Source organism: Rhineura floridana, chromosome 3, assembly GCF_030035675.1.
Source record: "Rhineura floridana isolate rRhiFlo1 chromosome 3, rRhiFlo1.hap2, whole genome shotgun sequence".
NCBI lineage: Eukaryota > Metazoa > Chordata > Lepidosauria > Squamata > Rhineuridae > Rhineura > Rhineura floridana.
In genome coordinates this window covers 223,316,052-223,336,600 of record NC_084482.1, presented here as the reverse complement: position 1 = coordinate 223,336,600, position 20,549 = coordinate 223,316,052, and the positions used below count along the sequence as shown (strand labels likewise).

Genomic DNA, 20,549 nt, shown 5'->3' with positions numbered 1-20,549 from the left:
AGCCCATTGAAGGGCAAGTCTGGATCACAACAGCTATGTGCGACATCTCTTTGAACTTAATGTACAGTGGCTTATCTTTCCAACACATCCATGGTATTTTTTCCTTCTTTATTGAGACAAATAAAAAGATACACTATGATGATTTTGTACCCTTTTTCTTCATGATCATGGGGCTTGAGGAGAGAGCTTTTAATTGTTCCTATTCAAAGCATGCATTGTCGGTGAAAAGTTGGACAAGATGCAGAGAGAGAGAGGACCTGGAGATGTTGTCCCAAGACGATCTGGAAAGAGTCCTCTCTCTAGACAGCTACTGGATTTACAACACTGTCCAAGCTGTGGCACGGGCCTTAGATGTCATTTATTCATCTAGATCTAAATGGAAGGTGAAGGACAGACTGGAAGTTCAAAGGCTAAAACCATGGGAGGTATTTCCTTTCCCATCAAAGGCATCTCTGCTGAACACGACCATTGATCGTACAATTCCAGAATCATTGTCTTGGCTTTAGAATCTAGAATGTAGTGGGGAGGTGTAATTTTGCAAACCCAGTTGTGAATCTGTTTGCTGTTCCTTCTTTGTGCCCTTTTATACTGGTCTTGGAGCCCATGGCCTGTCTAGTAACAACCCCCATCAGTGGCTCAACCCCTCCCTTTGCCTGCAGTGGCCCATTTGAAGTAAGCCCTCTTTATCAGAATTCCTTTGAGCAGGGGTGATTCTGTGGCACAGACTTTCTCTAAGCTTTTGTGGCTCCTGACTAGGGATGGGCATGAATTTCACCCACGTTGGTTTTAAAATTGGAATTTCAACAACTTTGCATGCTTGCACTGGGTGTGGAGGAAACATGATTGCCATGAACTCTACACCGGATTTGCTGCCCCCCCCTGCACGGTCAGGCACACTTGCCTTTCCTTCCCTTCCTTGGGCCCACTCCTACTTCACTGAGGGGTGCCTGGGATCTAGCCCAGCTCAGAGGAGCCAAGGCTGACTCTCTTTCCTTCAGTGGGGAGTGGGACATCCCACCCTGCCAGTTCCTCCTGCCTTTCCTGCTTTTAATGGCAAAGGGGGTGCACAGTATTTGGGGGTTAATACTAGAAAGTGAAAGGGAAGCCTAGAGGTGGTACATGCCCTGGTCACCTCTCGTTTAGACTACTGTAATGCGCTCTACGTGGGGCTACCCTTGAAAACGGTCCGGAAACTACAACTTATACAAAATGCGGCGGCTCAACTACTTACAAATTGTCGTCGCCGGGAGCACATCACCCCAGTGCTGTTCGATCTGCACTGGCTCCCAGTTGTTTTCCGGGCCCAATTCAAGGTGTTGGTATTAACCTTTAAAGCCCTACACGGTCTCGGCCCAGTTTATCTGATGGAGCGCCTCCAACGCCACCAATTATGCCGCCCGACAAGATCAGCCACACAGGGCCTTCTCTCAGTCCCACCAACTAAAACAGCTAGGCCGGTGGGGACTAGAGAGAGGGCCTTTTCAGTGGTGGCCCCCACTCTCTGGAACTCCCTCCCATATGATCTTCGGCATGCCCCTTCCCTGAATGTATTCCGCCAGGCCTTGAAGACCTGGCTTTTCAGACAGGCCTTCGGGACTTCCGGGGAGGGTTAATCTTTTTGACCAATTGCCTGCTACTCTGAACTGTCACTGTTTTACTGTTTTATTCTTGTACTGTATTTATTATGATGTATTTTTAACTGAGTTGTACGTCGCCTAGAGTGGCCATTGGAAAGATAGGCGACTTATACATTAAAATTATTATTATTATTATTATAGAGAAGCTTGTTGTGCCCACATTAATGCAAACCTCTCTAGGCTTCCCTGTTAGTCTCTACGTGCCTTTTCCACCTTGTTACTACTTGGGTTGGGCTCCACTTGCTATCCAACGCAGGTGAAACTGGAAGTTCAGGGGAAAATCCCAAAGATGGTTTGGAAATGCATTCCAATGTGATGAAATGCTTGTGGACTGGAAGCAGAAAGTGGAGCCAAACCGTACTCCTGATCGAGGTGTGACTTTGGCACCTCCCTGTCTGCACTATGGATGTCCCTTCCTCTTCCAGACTTAATGGAGCTTACTTCTGAGTAGGCATGTTTAGGATTACACTGCTCATGGCTTCAAATTTGCTACTCTTTAAAGGTGCCCAAAACACACTATGTGAAGAGAATGTCCCAGAGCTTGGAAAAGTTACTTTTTTGAACTACAACGCCCATCAGCCCAATCCAGTGGCCATGCTGGCTGGGGCTGATGGGAGTTGTAGTTCAAAAAAGTAACTTTTCCAAGCTCTGTTGTCCTGGTTTTCTGCCTGAAACACCAAGCCCAGCTTGCAAATTCTTCTGAAGGTATTTATACATCTTTCCAAACCACTTAAACAAACAGAGGGCATTCAGGAATGGAACCAGTTCCCTTCCAATCATTTTAAAAAGACACACAGTACTTGAGTCTGCAACCAGCTCTGAGTCAGAGGAGATCCAAACATAAAACGGGCAGAAGTGGTTATCCAATGTGGTTTCACGTGTTCTAAATGCTGCTCTTTTCTCTGCCATCCTAGCTCCACCCTTTCTTGAGAAGCCCCCAGTTTTACAATTCCTCCATGGACAGAGTGTATTTGGATGACAGTGGAGAACTGGCAGCCGACTTGGACATTGTGAACTGGGTGGTGTTTCCCAATAACTCTGTCCTTAAGGTGAAGTTTGGGAATCTGTACAGAGAGGGATCCCCAGACCTACACTTCACCATCAACCAGGATGCCATTGTGTGGCCTAAATGGCTCAACCAGGTGGGAGAAATAATCACTCTCATTTCATTCTATTTCCCATCCCTTAAGCTCTGATAAAGATACCACGCTTTCTGTGTGGCTGTGTTTGAATGCCTGCCAACTCAGCAATTCTTCCAGACCTCAGACAGAGGTCTTAGCTCTGCTACCCAGTTGTGCATCAAAGGCATTACATAGCAGTGGACTCCTGCCACAGTGTCTGTATTCCTTAGAATTCCATGGTGGGCTTTGAGGAAGACAGACAAATGAAATCCTATACCTGGGGTGCCAGAACAGAGAAGGCCCAGTCCCCCATTACCATATAATGTGCTATCCTTCATGCACCTCAAGAGACAACACAGTTATTTCAGCATGAGAGGCTTAAACTTAGTTCCAAGCTTCAAGATGAACCAGAACCTAGAGGTTCCCTTGGGTCCTTCCCAGCGCTGTGTCTCATTTCCCTGGATAATTTACCACTAACACATTCTCCTTTTTTTTTTTTCAATAATTTTTATTCAGATTTTCATAAAACATACAAGACAAAATCATAAAACATTCAAAGACAAAAAACAAAATCAAAAATAGTTAAACAAAAAGAAAAAAAGAAAAAAAAAAAACAAAAATAAAAAATAAAGAGTAAAATATTGACTTCCCATTTGTCAAAGATCAAATCAGTTATAAGTCTATAATATATAACAATCCTGTCTCTTAAGTCATATTATAAAATCACTTTCCTCCAGTAGTTATCTTACTTAATCATCAAATCTCATAAACATTACTTTATTCTTTCCACAAAAAGTCAAAGAGAGGTTTCAATTCTTTAAGAAATATATCTATCAATTTTTTTTTCCAGATAAGCATATCGATTAATCCATCTCATTACTAATTATGATAATCTTATTGTCATAACCATAGTCAAAATAAACATTTCAATTAATCCATCACATCAGAATCTGTTAGGTTCAATAATTTCAGTAGCCATTGTTCTATTATCTCTATTAGTTCCATTTTCCATCTTCCATCTTCAGTAGTCTTGTTAAGTCCAGTAATTTCAATATCCAATCTTCCATTATCAGTATTCCATAATAATCTTGCTGTCAAAGCCATAGTCATATAGTAAGAGTCTGATGGGGATTACCTCTATCCCAAATATTTTCTTGCCATCCATTCTGAATAGGTTGCTGAAATACTGCTGTAAAATCATATCTCTGTTCTTTTTTTCAAAATACACTGGGTCATCTCTTAAAAGTTTTTCCATTGTCACATGGCTGCAATTAATTCCATAGATTTTCTCTATATTGGGCTCCATCACATCATTCCAGTCCAGAAGATTATCCATGCCATTGATAACTTTATCTCTAGAATCTTCATTCATTTCTTCAGAGATAACATTGAGTTCCAAACAATAGATTTTATTTCTAAAGTCCATAGACTCCAAATCTTGTTCCTGTTCCACGTTGGTTCCAATCTCCGGGATCTCCTCTCTCACAGGGACCCCTATTCCAGTCTCCAGGGTCACCTCTCTCACAGGGACCCCTGTTCCAATCTCCGGGGTCTCCTCTCTCACAGGGACCCCTTCCAGGGTCACCTCTCTCACAGGGACCCTTATATCTTTAATCTCCTGCTTCATTTTACTCAATTCAATTTTCATTATCTCAATCTCATCCATTATTTTCTGAAACATAGTTATTTCCAGATTTTCAGCCACTTTCTTAATTGCCATTTTAAAAGAAAAATATAGGAAAACCACTTCTTATTTCAGCAACAATTGGGTTAATACTCCAAACTTGGTGACATCACAGTATAAACAGAGCAGACAGCCTTATCTCTCCAATAGTTAAGTAAACAAAATGCAGTTCCCAGGATCGAAACAATTAATGGCAATCGTCAAGAAACAGATTCGTCAAAATAAAATAGACCAAAAAGAGAGTAGTCTCAAAACAGTATAATATTTTTCAAAATAAAAATCTGGAATAGAAATCCCTCTTCTGTGTATATCTTTAGAATGCAAATCCAGGACAGCTTTTTGCAACAAAAACAGAGATAAGCTATTAATTAGTGCGTAGCAGAGAGAAGTTACGGCTCCCCAGTGAGATGTCAAAAACCGATCAATCTGGCAAATCTCTTTTAAACAGCAACAATTTAAGTCAAGTAAAAGAAAAATATAGAAAGAAGGGTGCTTGCCTGTTAGTGCGTTCTCTCTTAGAAGATAAGATGAACGTTCGCTTTAACAGATAGAGCTTGCTGTTGAAAATCCGTCCCACCTTCGTCGGCTGGACCTCGTCCCATAAATTAATGAGATCTGGTCGTCCCAACAAAAATAGGCTTTGAGGTTAATCTCTTCGTTTCTCCCTACCCGGGAGAAGTTTAATCAGTCAAAAAAAAAAGAAAAAACTGACTGATATATCTGAATAAGCTTCTTTTGAGGCAGGAGCCCGTCTCAAAAGCAGGCACAGGCTAAGTCACCCTTCCCGGAAGTCCCACTAACACATTCTCCTTGATGCTCCTTGTCTTTATATTTAGACCCTGCCTTCTTCCAGGTGTGTGGAAAGCTGCCGCCCTGGATTTGTCAAGGTGGTTCAGGAAGGAAATCCACTTTGCTGCTATGACTGCGTTCCCTGCGGGGAAGGGACCATCTCCACTCAGGAAGGTGGGTGACTCCAGCGGAAAGGGGCACCCTTGGGGAAGAGGGCAAAGATTCTCACAGATATCCAGGGCTTTTTAAAATGAAAATTTAGAACTGCCCAGTGGTGTGTGATTTTAACTCACATGCAAAGTGCATCTCACTTCAACACCCCTTTGCATTTTCCTTCTGTGTGCATATACACTATCTTGCTTGGTCACTCTCCATGACAGTTGGAAGCCTACTCAGAGTGGGAGAAAAACCTCTAAACTGGGCATCTGACAGCACCAATGCATAAAAGTGTTAGCTGAACTTCATGCAAGAGGCTTCATGATCTCCAACATGTGATTATGTTTTCAAGCACAAATTTACTGTAGTTTTGCCATTTTAAAACTTTCTGTTTTCATCCCAATTAGACTTGTGCAACATTTATTTAGGAAGGTGTGTGATTACACATGTGCAGAATGGCATTGTCTCCTCACTAAAAATAATAATCAACAACTATCTGCACATCTATGGGCAGGGGAAGAGCTTCCATGTGAAAGGGCCCAAGTATGATTTTTAGACAAAATTGGCTCCATACCATTTATTTAGAAATTAAGCCATACCACATATATTGGTTACGTCTACACATCTCTTGCTAAAAAACTAAAACACACATACATTTTTAAAAGGTGAGGAAGCCTTGCTTCCAGTTGCATGAAGTTGTGCAAAGTAGGGGAACCTACACTTTGGTGCCAACCATAAGGAATACTTTTCCTGTTAAGATCATGTGAACACCAACTACGGGGTGCTTTTACCACCAGCTGAAGACATACCTGTTCCCCCAGGATTTTTCTATCTTATAATATTATTAATACCAATTCCTGATCACCTTGGTCATATGTGAAAATTTTATTGATTTTATTGATTTTTATTTGATATACTAGGGGCTCTGCCCCTGCTCGCTTCACTCACCAACCCCACCTACATGTGCCAGTGCACCTCCCCACAGATCACCAGTGCTCCCCCTCCCTCCTCCCCTTCTGTTGCCAGCACTCCCCCTCCTTTACCCCATGGGTCACCAGAACTCCCCTTCCCTCCTCCCATGGGTCACCAGTGCTCCCCTCCATCCTCCCCTCATGAATCACCAGCACTCCTTATCTTCATGGGTCTCCCTCCCTTTTGTAGTGTGCTTACAAAAATATTATGTACAGATATATATATATTCACTAATAGGCTAAAAACCTTGAGGTTTAAGAACGTACCTATAGCCCACAGCTATTTCTATCAAACTTTAAAAAGCAGGGAAATTGGGCAGTTATAGCGAATGCACCAGAGGAGCAGGAGGCCTGACCTCCTCTATGAGATATTGTACTGCCTTACAAATTTGTCAAAATGCAAACACAATTTGGATTGGTCTTTCACAGTCCAATCCACTTCCTGTGTAGCTTGGAAGAATTTGGTAAGATGTGCCTCTGAGCACTGGTTTCACATTTCTTTCTGTAAATGGGAAGCTGGTCAGATAGATACACATCAGATATTACTCCTCTTTTTGCAGATGCAGAGTGGTGCACCAAATGTCCAGTAGATCAGCATCCAAACAAGGACAAAGATCAGTGTATCCCCAAGACTATCACCTTCCTGGCCTATGAAGATTCTTTGGGGATCCTCCTGGCTTGTCTCATCCTGTTTTTGTCCTTGACCACAGGCTTTGTTTTAGGTACTTTCATTGCATTCCAAGAAACTCCGATAGTCAAAGCCAACAACCGGGACCTCTCCTACATCCTCCTCGTCTCCCTCCTGCTTTCCTTTCTGTCCTCCTTCCTCTTCATCGGCCAGCCAAGAAAAGTGACCTGTTTTCTCCGACAAACAGCCTTCAGCATCATCTTCTCAGTTGCTGTCTCTTCTGTGTTGGCAAAAACCATCACTGTAGTACTGGCCTTCCTAGCCACAAAGCCAGGGAACAGAGCGAGGAGATGGCTGGGGAAGTGTCTGGCCAACTCCATTGTTATTTCCTGTTCCAGTGCCCAAGTTATCATATGCACCATCTGGTTGAGTATCTCTCCCCCATTTCCAGAGTCTGACATGCACTCCCAGCCTGGAGAGATCATCCTGCAATGCAATGAAGGGTCTGTCACCATGTTTTATGTTGCTCTTGGCTACATGGGCTTCCTGGCTGCCATCTGCTTCATGGTGGCTTTCCTGGCCAGGAAGCTGCCTGGGGCCTTCAATGAAGGCAAGCTGATCACTTTCAGCATGCTGGTCTTCTGCAGTGTTTGGGTCTCCTTTGTGCCCACCTACCTGAGCACGAAGGGGAAATACATGGTAGCCGTGCAGGTCTTCTCCATCTTGGCCTCCAGTGCTGGGCTTCTGGGCTGCATCTTCATTTCCAAGTGCTACATTATTTTCCTGAGGCCTGATCTGAATACAAAGACACATTTAACAACAAAAGTTTCTCATGAAACAGCTTTTCAGAGGTGTCATTTATCAAGAGCAATGTGACACATTATCTTTCTCAGCATTTCCAGTTTTGTGGGATGATTCCACATGAGAAACTGTATATCTGGCTACTTTCCTGATTCCTTGCACTGAGTGGTTAAAATCTGCACAGAACCTTTATTTTAATCATCACATAAATTGGGCAATCTCTCAATTGTATTTATTTGTTAATCTAATTAACAATATTTATATATCTCTTGATTGTAGAAAACCTCTAAGTGGTTTGTGGCATAAATTTGCCCTATTCCTGTGACTGCAATCTGTTTTAATAGTTTTGAACAACTGATTGTTACACTGTTGTCATCCACCCTGGGATCTGCTAGTGATGTGTGGGTAAGAAATCAAGCTGATCAATTAGAAAGCCTAAGTGTGTGTGTGGGGGGGGAGAATCAACTTTTAATGATTGCTGCTCCTTTCAACTGTACCTTACCCTTCTCTGCTCAAATGTGTATAGATGGAACATAGCTGGAGGCATAGAAAAAGTTGCATGTCACCCCTCAAAGTAGGGAGGTGAACTGCAGTTCTACTTGTAGTTTGCAAGCCCCCTCCCACCAAATCTGGAGACACATTTAGTTTCCTGGAGGTGTTGAATCTGATTTGCGTCAGCCAAAACCAGCTATTTTGGGAATCAAAGTGACCATTCTAGAGTGTCCGAAAAAGCAGAACGTACAGCAGATAGAAGCCTCTTGGGAACAAAATAGTTGCAAGATTATAGGATTACTGGATTCCAAATTATGCGATTTAGAGGAGCCATCTGGGAAGGTTTAACAGAAATGGGTACAGTTCCTAAAAACGGAGGATGCCCAGCTCTATTTCTCTGTAACATCTGAATCGGGAGAGGTAGTGCAAGCCCTGGACCGCTGCCTGGACTTGGTGGTGGGCTGGATGAGGGCCAATAAACTGAGTCTGAATCCTAGCAAGATGGAGGTGCTATGGGTTGGTGGTTCAGGAGTTCAGATAATTGGTCAGTTGCCTGCTTTGGATGGGGTCGTACTCCCTCTGAAAGAGCAGGTCTGTAGTCTGGGGTGCTCCTGGATCCATCTTTGTCACTAGAGGCCTAGGTGACCTCAGTGGTTAGGAGTGCCACTAACCACTCCTGGTAAGAGAGCTGTGGCCGTTTCTGGACAGGAATAGCCTAACCACTGTTGTCCATGCACTGGTAACCTCTGGGCTAGATTACTGTAATGCAGTCTATGTGGGGCTGCCCTTGAGGTTGGTCCAGAAGCTGCAGCTGGTGCAAACTGCGGTGGTAAGACTGCTCACTGGGCACGGTCTGGCCAACATGTCACCCCGCTGCTGAAAGAATTGCACTGGCTGCCCATTTGCTACTGGGCCAAGTTCAAGGTTCTAGTTTTGGTGTACAAAGCCCTATACAGGTTGTGACCAGGATACCTGAAAGACCGTCTTACCCCTTATATTCTCAGTCCTTCACTGTGCCCTGCCGGTGAGGGTCTCCTGCAGATACCATCTTATCAGGAGGTCCATTCTGCACAACATAGGAAGCGGGCCTTTAGTGTGGTGGCACCTATCCTGTGGCATCCCCTCCCTTGAACCATTAGACAGGCACCATCTCTGTTCTCTTTTTGGCATGAAGAGGATTCTGGCTGCCATTCCTTCTAGGCAGGGGAGTCACGTAGACAATAGTGAATTGAACTGCTGTAGCAGACTGAACATGTGCCAAGGATACTGATATTGCAGGAATGCATAGAGGAAGGTGGCTGGTACAGGGGGTAGAGCATCACTGTAGCTTAGAAGAATTGGAGATATCTATGTCTGTATCCACCCGCCATTTATTCCGACCTTTTTATTCCAACAGGCTTTTGGGATAGAAGGTGTTTAGGATTGGGCTCTACAAGGTTTGTTTCATTGTTTTAGGCTGTTATTTGTATCATTTTAAATTGTGTTTCAGTATTTTAAGTGCCTGTTTCATGGTTTTAAGTTTGTGTATAATTTAATTTTATCTTAATTGTATGTTTTTATAATTTAATTTTATCTTAATTGTATGCCTTTTAAGTTGAGACTTTGTCCCAGGTCTGCTTCTGAGTTGGAATTGCTTTTTAATATGTTTTTAAACTTTTTAAAAAAACAAATATTTTTAAACATTTTTTTGTCTTCAAAACTTTAAAAAAAATTTTAGTTGTTTTGTTTTAATGTATTTTAAAGTCTGTTTTTATGATGTTTTAAAGTGTTTTTAGTGCTTTTGTTTGCTGCCTTGGGCTCTTGCTGGGAGGAAGGGCAGGATATAAATCAAATAATAAATAAATAAAAAGATTAACAAGAAAATAAACTGAACTGTTTTATTTCAAAATAGAGAAAGATCGTTTAAAGCTAGTTCTTAAAACTGTCTGAATCACTGCCAGCTTTCTTCGACTGGTTGGATATTTATGTTTTCCAAAAGAGCAGGTCAGCCAATGCTCTAGGTGAGGGATGCTCCTGCTTTCTACCCATAGGGGCCACCTGCAGCAGCCAAAAGGTTGATTTATTTATTATACAGCCACAACAGCGGCTGTGTAGTACAGCCAGCATGGATTTTTCACCATTCTGATGCTTCCGATAAGCTCATTTGTTGCTCTGCTTGTGCGCCATGTGCTGAAGGGACCATCTGAAAGAAAGAGAATTATACTCAGGACCGTCACACCTAATGGAATGGGACTGTATAGAAGAACAGACAGCAAAGAGAAGAATCCATATTTCAAACATTAGAGCCTTCAGGTGGCAGGATGTTTCATTGTTGCTCTTCATCAATGTGTTTCACTCTTCTTCTGGGATGTTTTTGGGTTTGTTTTTGTATCCTTTCTCCTCTGCCTTCAGCGTACTTATGGATAAAAAGGTCGTAGGATATACAGATTGAAAGAAACAAGCAATTACACCAAAGAGGTTTCCCAGCCATGCCATTCTCCATCAAAAGGGCTTCGCTGAAAATCAGGGCATGGGTCGGTGGAACTACAGGTCCTGTTGAGTCCTTTCCATACTCTCTGAATGACCTTCATAGACACAAACACTTCTAACCCTTTTCCTTTGATGCTCCTTCACTTTATGGTTAGACTGTGCCTCACTCCAGGTGTACCAAAAGCTGTCACCCTGGATATGCCAAGATGGTTCAAGAAGGAGAGCCAGTTTGCTGCTACGCTTGTGATCCGTGTGCGGAAGGGACCATCTCCACTCAGGAAGGTGGGTGACTCCAAGGGAATAGGAAATCCTGGGAGACTAGAAATAGGGCAAATATTCACTCAGAGACACTTTCTGTGAAGATTCTAAAGATGTGAATCCTTTCATGGCTTCTGCACCTTTCATTGCCTTTATTAATTCCAGGAAGTGAGTTGAAATTAATGGTATTGAGGAAGCAATCTCTGGGTTACGAAGTGGGGAGGAGGGAGAGGGCTGAGCATGTACTGCCCACAATGCATTTCTTCTCCTTTTTTAAACTGTTCCTCCCATGATCAATGAGCAAGAACTACACCAAAAAGAAAGAAAGTGGATTCAAGAATTTAATAACAACTGGCAAATGGCGGGAAATTGTAAATGTGTATTTAAAAAGCATGGTACAAAATATGGTATGAAAATTGTTATGGAAATATGCACAGTAACTCAGCGGTCTGAGCTGTGTGTGCCAGTGTGTGTATTTAGCTAAGTAGCAGGCTTTTACTCTGCATTTAGATCACTGAGACTTAAGACTTAGTAAAATAAGAAAAAGCTACTTTATTTATAGAAATACATAGTAGATAGAAAGGCCTACCTAGTTCAGATGAGCTTCCCTGAATATATCAGTCTACAATGGAAGGAAGTTAGCCAGAGAACAGCACAGGTAAAGCCTAGCCAGCTGGAGGACCCTCACTCTATCTTCCTTCTGGAATACCAACAAAATCCAAACAGGAGTTGTTCTTGCCCCACTTCCAACACCGCTTCTCAACGAGTGTTTAGTTCAACCCATGAGGTTCATGTACCTCTAACGAAATGGTGCTTCACATCTATGTGCTTGGTTCGTGAACTCACTCCTTCTGACTCCATGATTCATCCTTGGTTGTGTCATGCATCACATCAGGCCCAGGTATAGAGATGCCTAATTCTTTGAACAGTTCAAGTAGCCATGTCAACAGTCTTCTAGCTTCAGAAACGGACACATACTCTGCTTCTGTGGAAGAGAGTGCTAGTCTCTGGTTTCTTACTTGCCCAGCTGATGACTGAATCTCCATAGTAGAAGATGTTTTCACGGGTGGATTTTGGATCTGTAGTGTCTTCAGCCCAATCAGCTTCTGTATATCCCACTAGTTTAGGATCTCTCAGGTAGCCACTAACTTCAGTTTCATGGTTGCAGTGCCCTTCAGATACTTCGCCATTCTCTTGATTGCTTCCGGGTCCATGGTTGGTGAGCTGTTTTTTGTACACAGGTATCCCACAGCTGCTGCCACATCTGGCCTGGTAACAGTGCTGATATACAGAAGTTTCCTGATGGCTTGTTTGTAACTCTCATGGTCTTCCCATGGTTGTTTGTTGCGGTCTGGTTTCAGGCATCCTACTTCCATTGGAGTAGGTGCTGGATGTGCATCCTTCAGTCTCGAGAAAGTCTTGGACCTTTTGTCTTGGACTCAGCAAGAAGGATCCATCATCTTCTCTTTCAATTTGTATTCCAAGGTACTGAGTGACATCACCTGGGCACTTCATTTCAACCTCCTTCTTGAGATGATTCAGTAGCTGTTGCTCGTCCAGTGGGTCTTGATAAACCAACAGTAGATCATCCACGTACATCAGTAAGAAAGTCCATTTGTTGCTCCTGAATCTGCTGTACAGGCATGGCTCTACTCTGCCTTGTACAAAGCCTTCTTTAAAGAGCATTTTGCTCAGTTTCACATACCAGGCTCTGGCAGCCTGTTTAAGCCCATGGATGGATTTTTGAAGTTTACACGCTAGGCTTTCTTTTCCTGGAACTTCAAACCATGGTGGTGGTTGCTTGTAGATCTCCTCTTCTATTTCTCCATGCAAGAACGCTGTTTTTATATCCATATGCTCCATCTGCATTTTCTTGTTAGCAGAAACACTTAGCAGAGTTCTGATGGTTGTGTGTTTGACCACAGGAGCAAATGTGGCCCAAAGGAGTCTTGGACCAAAGGAGTCTTGTCCATACTTTTGAGAGCATCCTATGGGTACTAGTCTTGCCTTGTATCTCTCAACATTTCCTTCAGCATCTAGCTTTTCCTTGAATGCCACTTGCAGCCTACAGCTTTTCTTCCTTAAGAAAGCTTGGTCAGTGTCCAAGTTTTATTCTTGTGTAGAGCTTCCAGCTCTTCCTTGGGTGTCTGCCTCCACCTCTCAGCTTCAGCTTTGGGTAAGGCTTCAATCTCTTTCCAGGTCTCTGGCTCTGGAAGTTCATCTCTCATGAGGTAAGTGAGTCTCTCTGGTGGTACACCTTTGTTGGTGTGTTCAGAGCGTCTGGGTGCAGGTGCTTCAGCTGAGGGACGGCAACCCTGGACTTAATCCTCAGTGGGGACCGGGACCTGGTGCGAGATGTAAGTGTTGTTGAACTGATTGGGAGCAGTGACCACAGTGCTATTAAATTAAACATACATGTAACTGGCCAATTGCCAAGAAAATCCAACACGGTCACATTTGACTTCAAAAGAGGAAACTTCACAAAAATGAGGGGATTGGTAAAAAGAAAAAGAAAGCTGAAAAACAAAGTCCAGAGGGTCACATCACTCGAAAATGCTTGGAAGTTGTTTAAAAACACTGTATTAGAAGCTCAACTGGAGTGCATACCGCAGATCAGAAAAGGTACCGCCAGGGCCAAGAAGATGCCAGCATGGTTAACGAGCAAAGTCAAGGAAGCTCTTAGAGGCAAAAAGTCTTCCTTCAGAAAATGGAAGTCTTGTCCGAATGAAGAAAATAAAAAAGAACATAAACTCTGGCAAAAGAAATGCAAGAAGACAATAAGGGATGCTAAAAAAGAATTTGAGGAGCACATTGCTAAGAACATAAAAACCAACAACAAAAAATTCTATAAATACATTCAAAGCAGGAGAACATCTAGGGAGACGATTGGACCCTTGGATGATAAGGGAGTCAAAGGTGTACTAAAGAACGATAAGGAGATTGCAGAGAAGCTAAATGAATTCTTTGCATCTGTCTTCACAGTGGAAGGTATAGGGCAGATCCCTGAACCTGAACTAACATTTGCAGGAAGGGATTCTGAGGAACTGAGACAAACAGTGGTAACGAGAGAGGAAGTTCTAGGCTTAATGGACAATATAAAAACTGACAAATCACCGGGCCCGGATGGCATCCACCCGAGAGTTCTCAAAGAACTCAAAGGTGAAATTGCTGATCTGCTAACTAAAATATGTAACTTGTCCCTTGGGTCCTCCTCTGTGCCTGAGGACTGGAAAGTGGCAAATGTAATGCCAATCTTCAAAAAGGGATCCAGAGGGGATCCCGGAAATTACAGGCCAGTTAGCTTAACTTCTGTCCCTGGAAAACTGGTAGAAAGTATAATTAAAGCTAGATTAACTAAGCACATAGAAGAACAAGCCTTGCTGAAGCAGAGCCAGCATGGCTTCTGCAAGGGAAAGTCCTGTCTCAGTAACCTATTAGAATTCTTTGAGAGTGTCAACAAGCATATAGATAGAGGTGATACAGTGGACATAGTGTACTTAGACTTTCAAAAAGCATTTGACAAGGTACCTCACCAAAGGCTTCTGAGGAAGCTTAGCAGTCATGGAATAAGAGGAGAGGTCCTCTTGTGGATAAGAAATTGGTTAAGAAACAGAAAGCAGAGAGTAGGAATAAACGGACAGTTCTCCCAGTGGAGGGCTGTAGAAAGTGGAGTCCCTCAAGGATCGGTATTGGGACCTGTACTTTTCAACTTGTTCATTAATGACCTAGAATTAGGAGTGAGCAGTGAAGTGGCCAAGTTTGCTGACGACACTAAATTGTTCAGGGTTGTTAAAACAAAAAGGGATTGCGAAGAGCTCCAAAAAGACCTCTCCAAACTGAGTGAATGGGTGGGAAAATGGCAAATGCAATTCAATATAAACAAGTGTAAAATTATGCATATTGGAGCAAAAAATCTGAATTTCACATATACGCTCATGGGGTCTGAACTGGCAGTGACCGACCAGGAGAGAGACCTCGGGTTGTAGTGGACAGCACGATGAAAATGTCGACCCAGTGTGCGGCAGCTGTGAAAAAGGCAAATTCCATGCTAGCGATAATTAGGAAAGGTATTGAAAACAAAACAGCCGATATCATAATGCCATTGTATAAATCTATGGTGCGGCCGCATTTGGAATACTGTGTACAGTTCTGGTCGCCTCATCTGAAAAAGGATATTATAGAGTTGGAAAAGGTTCAGAAGAGGGCAACCAGAATGATCAAGGGGATGGAGCGACTCCCTTACGAGGAAAGGTTGCAGCATTTGGGCTTTTTTAGTTTAGAGAAAAGGTGGGTCAGAGGAGACATGATAGAAGTGTATAAAATTATGCATGGCATTGAGAAAGTGGATAGAGAAAAGTTCTTCTCCCTCTCTCATAATACAAGAACTCGTGGACATTCAAAGAAGCTGAATGTTGGAAGATTCAGGACAGACAAAAGGAAGTACTTCTTTACTCAGCGCATAGTTAAACTATGGAATTTGCTCCCACAAGATGCAGTAATGGCCACCAGCTTGGATGGCTTTAAAAGAAGATTAGACAAATTCATGGAGGACAGAATTACAAAATTCGTACCATTTGCATTCACTTAAGGCATAAGAAGAAATCACACATACAGTAAAAAGTGGAATATGAGAAAGCGATTATCTTCTAAGAACCTCTCTCCAGTGCAGCTAACTTCAAAGTTACCTGAGATGTGTGATAAATATATTATGTACGTAAAATAAAACCACTGAGAATGGAACAGGACAGTTTATAATGAGCAAATGAGGTGGGACCCACAATACAAAATATCTTAATGCCAGCATCATCGGAGGGAATGTTGCTCTTCCAAGTAGCCAGGAACAACATGAAGAAGAGCAGAGTCAGCACCACGATTATATGGACAGACACTGATATGTAGCGAGGGATGGACAGAGAACTGGGCAAAGGGAAAGCCGCTTTGCTTTCCTTTTTGAAAGGAAGACACTGTTAACAAAACTGTTATTTTCTGGGAGGGGAAAATTGGACTGGTAAAAGCAAAGGATAGCGGAAAAATAGCTAACCTGAAATGGAACCATCCGCCAGTTCAACGAAATGCAATCGAACAGGCACCAACAAGCGGATCCCATCCCTACATGCAGCTAGGCCATTGGAGAAGTGGCCAGTGTGCAAACGGCTTGTGGGGAATGTCAAAACTATGGTTATGCATGTGCACTCCAGTTCTTAGAGGTGAGAAGTTTCAAAGGTGCTCCGCTCACTCATCCAGGGTTCAGTTTCCTTTTATTGAGGTCACAGGAGACTTTTCCCATTTCACAATATTTGCATTGATTTACAGACATAGAAGTTGAGCATAAAGGAGAGGTTCACAGCAGGAAGGCTCTCACAGGGACTACTTCCCCATGACATTTTGGGTGGGGGGAGAGGAACGACTAGTACCACAGGATCAGAGCTTTGAAAAGTTACTTTTTTAAACTACAACTCCCATCAGCCCCAGCCAGCATGGCCACTGTATTGGGCTGATGGGAATTGTAGTTCAAAAAATTAACTTTTCCAAGCTCTGCACAGGATGGGTGTTAACCATCCTCCTTCCTGACTGGCTCTCTCCTCACACTGTCCCATCCCATTGGCTCTCTCTCTCCCAAATATCTGGAGGGGACAAGGCTGGGGGAGTATGCGTGTTGTACATGGAGCCACCCTTGATGAAGGGATGGAAGCTACAGCTAGGCTAGTACAGAATGCAGTTGCAAGACTTCTAACTGGGGCAACTCAATGGGAACATCACTCACCAAAACTGAGAGAACTTCCCTGTTTGCCACCAGCTGGTTTCCCAGACCAATTCAACTTTCTGGTTCTGACCTTTAAGGCCCTATATGGCTTGAACCCAGGACCTAAGGCAGTGATGCCTTCAGGGCTGGACTGTGGGGCAGAAGTCCAAAGGGCTCTACAGAGCCCTCTGAATGCAGTATAAGTCTTCCTAACCTCTCCCTCTCTCTCCCTCCCAGCAAAATGGAGCTGCCAACACTAATCTGCCATCTTTGTTGCACACTTTGGAAACAGATAGTCTTGCCAATTTTTGTGCCTGTCAGGTAGAGAGGAGACATTGGCACTGTTGGGCCCAAGCTGAAAATACGCAAGCCTGAGGAGCTGCTTCTTGACAGGGGTCTCCATGGAGGAGAGCTGCTGTGTCTCAGTGAGAGTTTAAGAACAAAGTTATGTCAGCCTAGATAGCTCCACTAAGAAGACATGCTGAATAGGAAGAACCTTTGTTTTCTGCCCTGCTTCAAGGGAGCTTCATCCCCCTCCAGGTGGACATGGTTTGGCCAAAACAACCTCAGGGGTCAAACGGGGAGGTCTGGCAGGCCTAATTTGGCCAGAGGTTCCCCACCACTGTTCTAAAAGGAAGTCTTGATCCTGACTCTTGTAGAGTGTGTTCATTCACTAAGTTTAGACATGTTCAGCTGCCCCCTCTGCCATCCATCAGAGAGTTTGGAGCCACATCTGGGAGGTTTCACAAACATGTTTATCACCAGCTCTGCAACTGCGCCTGGAGCTGCATAAAGAGGTCAGGATTATGAAGAGACAATCCTTCTTCCCCTTATTATTATCAAAATCATAGTGATATATTCCATCTTCTTCTGCCCAAAGCTCTAGGGATTTGTCCCAATGATCGCCTTTGAGTCCACTAAAATAAACACCAGAATCAAGAGCAACATGAGGTGGCATCTTGCATCCGAACCAGAAAAGACAGTCGAATAAATGGGTGGTGAGATTTAGGGGAAGTGAGGAGGCCTGTGTGGGTGTGAGGTTGACTTCCTTCCCCTTTCAGATGTGAAGCCTTGACTGGGTCCCATCAGCATTAGGAGAGCCTTACCAGAAGGATTTGCCTTCATCTAATGGTTCTCCTAATTTGTTCAGGGGAAGAGTCACAAGGGAGGAGGCTGTTCCAGGCAGGCAGGCGCAGGATGATCCTTCTTCTGCTTCTGCTCCTGCTTCTGCCTTGTGCTGACTGTGGGATGCTGAAGGCAAAATGCCCCTTGACTTTGCAGAGGGATGGGATGGATGCACTCAATTATTACAGGCCAGGAGATCACCTCATTGGTGGGGTCATCTCTCCCACACAAGCCTTATTTCATCCATATGACTTCAACGAGTCCCCCTTTCCCAGCTTTTCCGTGTAAGTCATTTTCTGGGGATGGAGTGATTGCTGTCCTACTCACGATTGATTTCAAGACCTCCAATCATCCTTAGTTATCAGGGCTGTTCCTGCTCCTACTAAAACCCTGTTTTTCCTTTTTGTGTGTGGGGGGTGTATCAGTGCTAAGGCACTACTGAATGTTCCCCCTGCTTCTGCTGAGCTCCCTTTTCAACTGCAAAAGATACTAGCATAGGACAATTGTTTATATGTGTGTGTGTGTTATGACTTATGGCAACCCTATGAATCAGCGACCTCCAAGAGCATCTGTCATGAACCACCCTGTGCAGATCTTGTAAGTTCAGGTCTGTGGCTTCCTTTAGGGAATCAATCCATCTCTTGTTTGGCCTTCCTCTTTTTCTACTCCCTTCTGTTTTTTTTTACATAACTTTAATCTACATAAAAAACATCCGCTTTTCTATTAAGCCCTGTGAATAGGCAGCAGGTCGGCAGCTAAAGTGGTTCTTCTTTGGTTTTCAAGTTCAAAAAGCAAGTAGTAAATTGGGGCCAAATCCACTCTGAAATTCAGCATCCTCTCAGCTGTTTGCAAGTTTGCAAAGAAGGAAACAGAAGTCATTTCCAGATGACCTCTTTATTGAGCATTCATCCTGATTAGTTTGCATGAAGTTTGCAGGGAAGTTACTGCACTTGCTGTCTGCACTTGCTGTCTGTTGAAATTCAGCATCCTCTCCACTGTTTGTAAGTTTTCAAAGATGAAACGGTTATAAGCCATTCCCAGATGACCTTCCATTCATCCTGACTTGTTTGCACAAACTTTGCAGGGACGTTATATGCAGAGCTTGGGAAAGTTACTTTTTGGAACTACAACTCCCATCAGCCCCAGCCAGCATAACTGGCTTGGGCTGATGGGAGTTGTAGTTCAAAAAAGTAACTTTCCCAAGCTCTGGTTATATGCCACTTGCTGTCTATTGAGCATTCATCCTGATTTGTTTGCGTCAGGCATCACTTTCCAGTGCATCACTTTTTAGTTCTTTTTTAAAAAGTGGGTTTGTTGTGCAAGAGCTCCAAGTCCACTTTAACTGTGCAGCTGGAGGGAAATGAATGAAAAGAGCCGTGATCAGCAGCGGGGGGGGGGGCGTAGCAACACCAGAAGCAATGAGCCTTAGAGCTTATCCAAACGGAGCGGGATAATCCACAGGTATTTTTGTGGCACAGCGAAGATTCCTGATTTCAAATAGCAAATCGCATTTTTGCCTGTATTGGAAGGAGCAGATTTAACCCACAAAAATGCGTAACAGCGCGCAACGTCATTTGGACAACCAAAAAATAATAAACACACATTGCGTGCGTGTCACACATTTTGCAGTTGTCTGGATGAGCCCTTAGTGGGAGACCTTGAGGAGGGCCCGGGCTTACATGCATTTTCATGGAGTAGGGTTGGGAGTGTGTGCGAATGTAGCCTCTGCGTGTGTTTGCAGGTGAAGTGCGGCTGCAGGTGAGTCTCGCTGCTATGGCATCGCTCGATTTGCAGTCTGGGATAACTAGGGGTGAGGGAGACATTCGATTCTACTTGCCTTTAAAGAGATTTGGGGGAATTGTGGGTCCCAAACAGCTTCCCAGCCAAGTTACTGGATGACCCCACACACACACCCTGATCATCGTGGGGTAGAAGGGCTCTGAGGGGCAGGAGAACCCAGCATGGAAGACTGACAGGAAAGCTGAGGACTCAGAAGAGAGGTGAATAGGGATGATGGAACTGTGAAAGGCAGGCTGGAGGAGAATTTGTGGACCTTGGATTTGCAGCAGAGAAAACGCTGTCGAGTTGTTCTACTGCTTGACTGGATTTTTTAAAAAAAATCTTTATTAAGGAAAAGGAAAATTACCCAAGAAAAAAAGCAGAGAGAAAGAATAAAAAAAGAACAAAAATCTTTTACAGGTACAACTTGTTCATCTTGTATATATAGAAGAAATAATACTAATGATAAAAAGAAGCATATTGCCAAAAGCACATAGCGACATATATTGGATGAGTCTGAGGGAGACTCTCACATTTGCCAATAAAGGGTTTTTTCAATAATCGATATGCTTATATCAGCCTGACACTGATTTTATGCCTTCTACATTAAATTTTACCTTTGTAGTCCCTTTAGTACCAATCCCTATATATATATATATATATATATATATATATATATATGTATGTATATATATATATTGTATTTATTTTAATTTATTTTAATGTTTTTGTGATTTTACTGTTTATGATTTTATTATGTACGTGTTTGATTTTATTTTTGTAAGCTGCCCTGAGTGCCCTAGGTAGAAGGGCAGGATAGAAATATTTTAAATAAATATACAGCTAAGAGGTTTTCTTAAGCTCACATATTGAAGGTACATTTGTTAAGCTACAGA

The 20,549-nt window shown here is 43.2% G+C and overlaps 1 protein-coding gene across 1 annotated transcript in view; it reads left to right on the top strand.

The window, feature by feature from the left end:
• Positions 1-2,593: 2,593 nt before the first annotated feature.
• Positions 2,594-20,549, top strand: part of LOC133379052 (vomeronasal type-2 receptor 26-like) — a 29,592-nt gene continuing 11,636 nt past the window's right edge. The window contains exons 1-3 of the mRNA XM_061613661.1: positions 2,594-2,779; positions 5,279-5,405; positions 6,919-7,811. Of these exons, the coding sequence (XP_061469645.1) occupies positions 2,594-2,779; positions 5,279-5,405; positions 6,919-7,811 (1,206 nt within the window). The remainder of the gene's footprint in view (positions 2,780-5,278; positions 5,406-6,918; positions 7,812-20,549) is intronic.